Raw genomic sequence first — 8,942 nt, 5'->3', positions numbered from 1 at the left:
ACATGACCACTTTGTTTTGTAGTTTTGTTCTTTCAGTATCAGCACTTTCTTTTATTAAGGTGCTGCTGATCTTTAATAAAGAGTACATGAGCAATTAAAAGACAAGGTGTCAGTGCCTTATTTTTTTTAAACACTGATACTCAAACTCTAAGAACAGTTTTAAAGCTTTACACCTTAAATATTTAAATACATAAAACAGCAGTTGCTTGGGGCTGTAAAATTTAATCTGGTTTCATCTAATTATGTGTTTGGGGTCTAGTGAGGAAAGTCTATAATATTTCACAAAAAGCATATTCCACCCAAACACAGAAATCCCATTTGTGAGGAACAGATTTTCTTTTTTCTAACATCTACATTAAAATAGTAATCTATATACTATAATCTCACAGTCAATCAGATTTGTCACTCTCTAGGGACCCTGGCCACTAATTTGGGAATCAAAGGTGTGCATCTGGCAGTATATGCTGAGCCAATGGTAATGTTTTTTAGTTCTACCCCGAACAGCCACCACAGAAAATGAAAATAAAATACACCTTAAACATACATGCACAGTCAGCATAAAAACAATCATGTTATTTCATCTAAAAAATATTTACTTTAGATAACTGAAGTGCGTTTTGTCGATACCGCTGCTGTGGTCTTGTTTAAAAATTAGTTGGCAGAACGTTTAAATACCATTCGAAATTCTTACCTCCTTCCATGTTTGTATATTGTTCACAAACACCCATGCTGATTCCCCCCAGTGGTCACATTTAGAAACTACAACTCATAATTAATGACATACTTACAGTATTAAATATTAAATATATTTAAGGCTGTGTGCTTTATACAGTAACTGGTACACTAATTTATATTTAAATTTAAGGACACAGATTTGGGAAATAGTTACCGCCACCCAACGGAGATATTAATATTATTTTAAGTTTCCTGATTCAATTTACTTTTTAATAGTAATATTTCTGGTCAATATTGCCTCCAAAAGATATACCTAGTAAATAGGTCAAGTAATTAATTAAATTACATTTATTTTAAAAAGATGAGTAAACAAATAAATACTTTAAGTGGTCGAAAGTAGAAATGCCTGTTAATAATCGTAACTACAAGCAGGGACTGCCTGCCGAACATGTTCAGAGGCTTCAGCGGAAGAGGTTTAACGTCCCGCTCTGTCTCACCGGTTTCTGGCATCGATTGTAAACACGTGCGCCAGGTGTAGCACACCGTTTCTCCGTCAGTTATTCAGGAATCCTACCTAGGATCAGCTTTCTCGTCTCACAAACACAAACCTGTTTCATTTGGCTCGCCGTTTTCTACACTCTACAAACTGTATAGCTTTCCTGCCGCCAACGATCATTACCCGGACTTCAGCTGCCGGAGCATCTGTTGCTTATAGGAACAGCGGCATATAGATGGGAAGTTTTTGTTTTGTTTTGTTTTCATAATTTTGAACTTCTTATTGTTGGCTTAAAAAAAACCCTTTCTGTAAACAACGTGATCATTGAACGACAACACAATAACATAGACATAATAATATAGAGGAAAATGTGAGTAAATGTGAAGCAGCGAGTATACTGTGTTTTTATGAAGAAAATAAATACATATAAAAAAGAGAAAGAAAACAAAAACATCAATTTATACAAAGGGATTGCTTGGTGGGATACACCTTTGTATTTTTGCATAGATCAATAGTCTTGATCGATTTCTTCTCGCAGTGTGACCTGTTTGGCTGCGTCATCTTTTCACGTATGTAATTGAAGGCAGAGCTATGAAGACACAGAAAGAAACACATTTTTTAAAATTCCGTTTTATTGTACTAATACTGTATTAAAATTTAAATTACTTGGTTGTACTCAAATTGTTAAAAGTTATACATGAGTTACATTTATCATCCAAACCGCCAGGAGGCGATACGTAAAATGATTCTAGAAATGCGGTCCGAGGAAGTCAGGGCGAATCTAAGGGTCTATAAACTAGAGAGGCATAAAAGATATTTGTACGTTTAAAATTTACATTTTTTATTCTATAATTAATAGAAGACGCCTTTTACTTTATTCCGGATTAATCTAGTGATTTGTTTTTTTTTTGTTTTTGGATAAAATTAAGCATATAGTAATCCGCGCACCTCCTAATTTATAAGAAATGGTTCGGTCCTCTCCGCAAATCAGGCGCGAAAGCGCTGTCTGCGTCATTATTTCCTCTTAGATCGACTCCTAACGGTTGGTTTGTAGGATTTGTTGTCGAGTTTTTCTTGATATTCTTTACTCTAAGGACCAAAGAACAAAATGGTAAGAATTTTTAAAAAGCTCTGCCAAATGTTGGCAGTTGGTTACTGATGATATGTCGGTGCGCAGTTTTTAATCTGCTGTTCTAAGGAACGAGGGAGGAAGCGTTGCCTTTAACCGAAAAGTAGAAACGGGAACATGGAAGGCAGTATACGGAACTACGTTTTACTCTTTGATAATCAGACAGGTCGCATAATTTTAATTATCAGGAAGATTGGAGGGTATAAGTGTGATTTGGGGCGTGGGGAGATGACTTGGCGCATTTTTGGTGGTTGTGACAACCCATTCCTCCCCGCTTTCCGTTCGGCCTGTTGTGCATTGGAGAGGTGTGGCTTATATCCAGTCAGTGACAACATCTGGCCCAGCGTCCCAGTGGACTTTAATAGCTCTTAGTGCTCAGTTGCTGTGTGGCTATCTTCTCTAAGACACCTTTTGAAATAACTTGCTCTTTAGTTTAGGTTTTAGGTTTTTGACCTGGATAAATGCAGGGTTCGTACGGGTGCTTGAAATCCTTGAAAATGCTTGAATTCTAATGTCGTCTTTTCAAGGTTTGAAAAGTGCTTGAATTTCAGATGTGGTGCTTAAAAGTGCTTGAAAATGTAACTGTATTTCATTCACAATAAATAGCTATCTGATTGAATTGTTTTCTTATCAGATAGAGAAATAAAGTGAGACGCAAAAGCAAAATTTCCCCGCCTGGGCTGCCTTGCGTCTGTTTCAATATAGACCCCGCCCTCCCTCGGACAGTCGGGGATGAGTGCGCTAACATACCTGTAGGTTGCTGTTTTAATGAGTGTTTGATGGAAAACAACAATGGCGGAGTTTGCGTTCTCCAGTCGCATGATAGGTGAGTCCTAGTAAATAATTTTCCAGTACGCGTACGTTACACATGCTATTTTTTTAAATTATGGTTATTATTTTGCTAGCTATCAAACTCGCTGGAGAAATGATTGAAATGCACTGAGTGTGATGCAGTATGGCAGCGCTATTACGGAATATGCTGTGAACTTAGCTAACATTACTTAGCAGTAATATGAGTTAATTTACTCAAGTGAAAGCTTTAAACATTAGCCCGATACATAACTAGCTAACTTAAGGCTTTCTGATTAACCCTCTGGGGTCGACGGACCCAGAGTCTCCATTTCAACTTGGGTCGAACGTGCGGACTTCAAGCTATATACCAGTTTTTAAATTGTGTTGGTAGGTCACGTTTTTTATGGAGAGCGCTAGCAAACACGCTTTGCTTGTGAGTGAAAAAAGAAAAAACACTCCTTCCCTATTGGTGGAAAAATGTACCATGTCGACCAATCAAAAAATGATACGGCAACATGTGGTATTTGGTTGTTGGGAAGAGGGAGAGAGCGAGTGAGCGAAAAAGAGAGAGAGAGTTTTGGTACGTGAGAGATTTGTGATGTTTATCATGTTTGGAGTCTCAAGTTAGTGTGTTGTCTTGTGTAGTTAGTGTGTAGTGTAGTCGTTTTGTTTTGTGTGTCAGTTCTACTAGTGAACGTCACAGTTACTGCAACTGTGTGCTGGAAAAGCTTAAAAAGGGACCTTGAAAGTGCTTAAAAAGTGCTTGAATTTGACCCTGAAAAAAGCGTACGAACCCTGTAAATGGTGAACAGGTCGGGGAGGTGAAAAAAGTGATAAGGTTTTTGGTACCCATATCATCTGTAGTGAAAAAAGTGTGAACATTTAAGTGACCTGTCTTTCTTCCCACAGCGTGAATGCATCTCCATCCACGTTGGACAGGCTGGCGTCCAGATTGGGAATGCCTGCTGGGAGCTTTATTGCTTGGAACATGGCATTCAGCCAGACGGACAAATGCCCAGTGACAAGACCATCGGCGGAGGAGATGATTCCTTCAACACTTTTTTCAGTGAGACTGGAGCTGGAAAGCATGTCCCTAGAGCTGTTTTTGTGGACCTTGAACCCACTGTGATCGGTAAGCATTGTTACCATTGGCTAAATATAGCAGTGCAATATGTGAGTCAGTTTGAATAACAAAATGTCTGTCTGTTTCCTTAGATGAGGTGCGGAGTGGGACGTATCGCCAGCTGTTCCACCCTGAGCAGCTGATCACTGGCAAGGAGGATGCAGCTAACAATTATGCCCGTGGACACTATACCATCGGCAAAGAGATTATTGATCTTGTTCTGGACAGGGTCCGCAAACTGGTGGGTAAATTCAGAGTCATTATCGGCAAAGTAAACTATATAACTGTATCTTGTTAACTTTGTCTTTCCCTCTCCATCCTCAGGCTGACCAGTGCACTGGTCTTCAGGGCTTCCTGGTGTTCCACAGCTTTGGCGGTGGGACCGGCTCTGGTTTCACCTCCCTGCTGATGGAACGCCTTTCTGTCGACTACGGCAAGAAGTCAAAGCTGGAGTTTTCCATCTACCCAGCTCCCCAAGTGTCCACCGCTGTGGTTGAGCCCTACAACTCCATCCTGACCACCCACACCACCCTAGAGCACTCTGACTGTGCCTTCATGGTAGATAACGAGGCAATCTATGACATCTGCCGTAGGAACCTCGATATCGAGCGTCCTAGCTACACCAACCTGAACAGGTTGATCAGCCAGATTGTGTCCTCCATCACTGCTTCGCTCCGCTTCGATGGTGCCCTCAATGTTGATCTGACAGAGTTCCAGACCAACTTGGTGCCCTACCCTCGTATTCACTTCCCCCTGGCCACGTACGCCCCCGTCATCTCTGCAGAGAAAGCTTATCACGAGCAGTTAACTGTTTCAGAAATCACAAATGCTTGCTTCGAGCCAGCCAATCAGATGGTGAAATGTGACCCTCGCCACGGCAAGTATATGGCCTGCTGCCTTTTGTACCGTGGCGATGTGGTGCCCAAAGATGTCAACGCTGCCATTGCTGCCATTAAAACCAAGCGCACCATCCAGTTCGTGGACTGGTGCCCCACCGGTTTCAAGGTCGGCATCAACTACCAGCCACCCACTGTGGTTCCTGGTGGAGACCTGGCCAAGGTACAGAGGGCTGTGTGTATGCTGAGTAACACCACCGCCATCGCTGAGGCCTGGGCACGACTTGACCACAAGTTTGACTTGATGTACGCCAAGCGTGCATTTGTTCACTGGTATGTGGGTGAGGGAATGGAGGAGGGTGAGTTTTCTGAGGCTAGGGAGGACATGGCAGCTCTAGAGAAGGATTATGAAGAGGTTGGAGTTGACTCTGTTGATGGTGAGGGAGATGAAGAAGGTGAGGAGTAGGTTCATTGTAATAAAATCATCAAAGTTATGCAAGTTTGCTCAGAAGCACTGTTACATTCTACCAAATCTTGTTACACATTCCTCTGGAGCAGAGTGCATACTTTTCAACTATGAATAAATGCATATGAAAATTAAAATGACTTGGTTTTTATTTGATATAAGAGTGTAACATGGAGACATGATCACTTCATTTTGTCATTTTATTCTTTCAACATCATCAGTTCTTTCTTCCGGGTGCTGCTTATCTTTAACAACGAGTACATGAGCAATTAAAAATCAAACTTGATATCTACTTGACTAGCGATTGAGATGAATCATTTTCATAATTTCTACATCTACTCAAGAGCTCCAAAGCATTTTACAGGTTTCAATTTCTTCTTATTTTTTCAATTTGGATTTTTTGCTTTACGACATAAAGAACAGAGGTATTTATTGTTTGAAAAGCTAAACTCTTAACGAAAGTGTAACAATTTAAGGTGGCCTCTGGTTTTAGATTTTATGACTAAAATAAGACCTGAAGGTCACGATCAGCCCACAGACCATCTCAATATGGCTTCTGAGGTCATTTAAAGGAAAACTGGAAATGAACCCTCCTGAGAGGGAAAAAAATGGATTGTCTTGGAACTTGAGATTGAATCAGTTTAATAAGTTTGTACTGCCACTCTGACTCATTTCAACAGACTAAACTGTGCAAATAAATTTTCAGTGACAAACTGAAACTCCTTTATTTATGTAAAACTAACCAACCATAAGGAAGATTTAACAGTATTAGATCAAAGTTGTCTGTAACAGTCTTTGCTTAGAAAAAAGACACAAGACAAGTCAGCTTCTCTGACAAGCTGATCATTTCTTGGTGCTCTGTATCAAATTGAATCTAGTTTCATTTAATTATGCATTTGAGGCCTGGTGATGAAATTCAGTCACATACAGTCTGCATTTTAAACCAATCATGATATTTATTTATTCAAAATGTGTGCTTTAGCTAACTGAAATGCGTTTTGCTTTGTTAGCAATAAAAACATTAATACATTTCTTGAAAGCAATCTTTCTGTTCAATATTTGTTCAAGAACAGAACAGAGTGTGTTCAATATTTCTCCCAGCATGTACCTAATAATCATCATCATCATCATAGGGCAATTTATTAAATTATGATTTTATTATTATGATTTTATTACTTAGTCTTTTTTTCAAAAACAAACAAAAAACAAAAGGTATTCGTAAATATAAATGTTAATAATCGTAACTAAAAGTAGGTACTGCCAGCCGAACATGTTCAGAGGCTGCAGCGGAAGAGATTTAACCTCCAGTTCTGTCTCAACGGTTTCTGGCATCGATTGTAAACACGTGCGCCAGGTGTAGCACACCGTTTCTCCGTCAATTATTCAGGAACGCAACGCCTGCCTGGGATCACCTTTCCCGTCTCACAAACACAAACCTGTTTCATTTAGTTCGTAGTTTTCTACACTCTATAAACTGTATAGCTTTCCTGCCGCCAATGATCGCTACCCGGACCACAGCTGCCGGAGAGGCTGTTGCTATAGGAACAGCGGCACACAAGGCAGACAGACAGACGGGAAGATGTCAATTAGATTATTGCCGGAAGAAACATGGTTCTCCCTTCAAAATAAAAGCGAGTCCCATTGCAAAGGAGACCCAAAACTAAGGAAAAACAAAACAAACAAAAAAATAAAAGTAATGTAAAAAATATAACATAAAATAAAAAGGTAATTATCTGTAATGTTTTAAATTCATATTTCTGGGGACATTTTTATTTATTTACTTAAAAGACGAAAAGTCAGATTAAACTGCTTTTATCCTGCTGACCAGTGGAATTAAAAGTCTTTTAGGTTAAATAGTGTTTCAAAATAACTTCACTGCAGAGTCTTTGTCATTTGTATAAATTAAGGTGACTATATAGAAACATTTTTAATCTGTATTTTTTTGATATTGTATTAAAATCTACATTTAATTTAGTTCAAAATTGACATCACAATCGCATAAGTCTTCCAAATCATATTAAGTGGCCGAGAAGCATTGTTGAATATTACTTTGAAAGCACGCAGAGGAAGTGCAGTTTGTCCCACAGGGTGCACTTGATGGTGACAGTAAGGCTGGAGCGGGAATAGCCGGAGAGCCGAGGCAGGTAAAAGTGTGTATGTGTGTGTGTGTGCGTGTTTGTATGATGAGACAGAAGGGGGTAACGGCGTGAAGAAGAGAGGGAGAGAGGTGAAAGGAGGACAAAGGAGACGAAAAACAGAAGAGATAACAAAAGGAGGAAAGGATGTCGGAGCGGATAGCTTCGTGTGGGAGCCTGTATGACAGCACCAACCTGCTGCTACAGTACTGCAACAACGGTGAGCTGCTTCTCATTCCTCTCCATCAGACACAACGGGGGGGAAATAAAAAACACCAGCGTCCAGACAGCTGCACAGCTCTCTTATTTCATTCAGCAAAATCGAGAAAACAAACAAACATGGTTTTGCATTCTTCTGGAGGACGTTTTAAAATATATTTCAAAAACATCAGAAGAGAATATTTAATGTCTTCTGATTTTGCTTACGTGGTTTGTGTCTGTGTAATGAGCTTCATATGATGTCCATACTTGTTAAAAACTCTTTTACGTATTGCATCGAAAACTGGATAAATATTATTAACACTGTTGTCAACGTACAATTTTTTTAGTTGCTACAATAAAAACAGATGAACACATTTCAAGTGAACTGCGTTTGAAGTTTTCTATCAATTTAATCTGTTTATTTATTACAATTTAGATATGACTTATATTTATTTTCACAGTTCCCAGCTGTTCCCATTATTTTAAAACTGATTTTGACACTTTCAGGGTCTCTCTCTGACAGCGTTGTGTTTTTAATAGTTAGAGAGTAAAATTTATTGCGTTATCACTAAGTCATTTACATGAGTGAAGAACCACATTTCAGTGCCACAAACCACTGTTGGAAATACAATTGACCTGTTGCCTTTAGCACTAAAGTGGTGGAGGGATTGTGGTTGCCATCATGAATAGGAACTTTGTCTTGTTCGCAATATCAGCAGCTTATTTTTTTACACTGATGGCCATTTGACAGTTTCCTTCTCTTTTCCCCCCCTGCTGCCTCGTCTGCCTGTGCCGGTCACATCCTGGTTAACAAATATGATGCAAATGCCTGCCTGATGCTGCTAAAATAGATCATATCTGTGGTCATGCTGGAGGATTGTGACAGGTGTACGAGGTGGTGATGAGTTTCTACGGCTGTTTTAGACAAAGTGTCTCTGTGGATAGATTCATGTGGAGATGCGAATACCATCAGTGGAACAGTTTAAGGCGTTTGAACTGTTGTTATCTTGGGGAAGTATCTGTGGATTGCACTAACCCTGCAGTCAACTAAACTTCACAGACAGCCATATTGAGAAGCAGGTGGGGAGA

General features: G+C 39.6%; 2 protein-coding genes across 2 annotated transcripts in view; both read left to right on the top strand.

Annotated features, from left to right (window-relative positions):
* The first annotated feature begins 2,124 nt into the window (after positions 1 to 2,124).
* On the top strand, positions 2,125 to 5,654 carry LOC116320327 (tubulin alpha chain-like). The gene is made up of 4 exons (XM_031739911.2): positions 2,125 to 2,282; positions 4,002 to 4,224; positions 4,308 to 4,456; positions 4,540 to 5,654. The coding sequence occupies exons 1-4, from the start codon at positions 2,280 to 2,282 to the stop codon at positions 5,515 to 5,517; spliced, it is 1,353 nt and encodes a 450-aa protein (XP_031595771.2). The 5' UTR covers positions 2,125 to 2,279; the 3' UTR covers positions 5,518 to 5,654.
* A 1,953-nt stretch (positions 5,655 to 7,607) lies between these two features.
* Positions 7,608 to 8,942, top strand: part of eml2 (EMAP like 2) — a 32,050-nt gene continuing 30,715 nt past the window's right edge. The window contains exon 1 of the mRNA XM_031739909.2: positions 7,608 to 7,872. Within this exon, the coding sequence (XP_031595769.1) occupies positions 7,800 to 7,872 (73 nt within the window). The 5' untranslated portion in view covers positions 7,608 to 7,799. The remainder of the gene's footprint in view (positions 7,873 to 8,942) is intronic.

Source organism: Oreochromis aureus, linkage group 14 (genome assembly GCF_013358895.1).
Source record: "Oreochromis aureus strain Israel breed Guangdong linkage group 14, ZZ_aureus, whole genome shotgun sequence".
NCBI classification, from domain to species: domain Eukaryota; kingdom Metazoa; phylum Chordata; class Actinopteri; order Cichliformes; family Cichlidae; genus Oreochromis; species Oreochromis aureus.
This window is presented reverse-complemented; position numbering and strand designations above follow the sequence as displayed.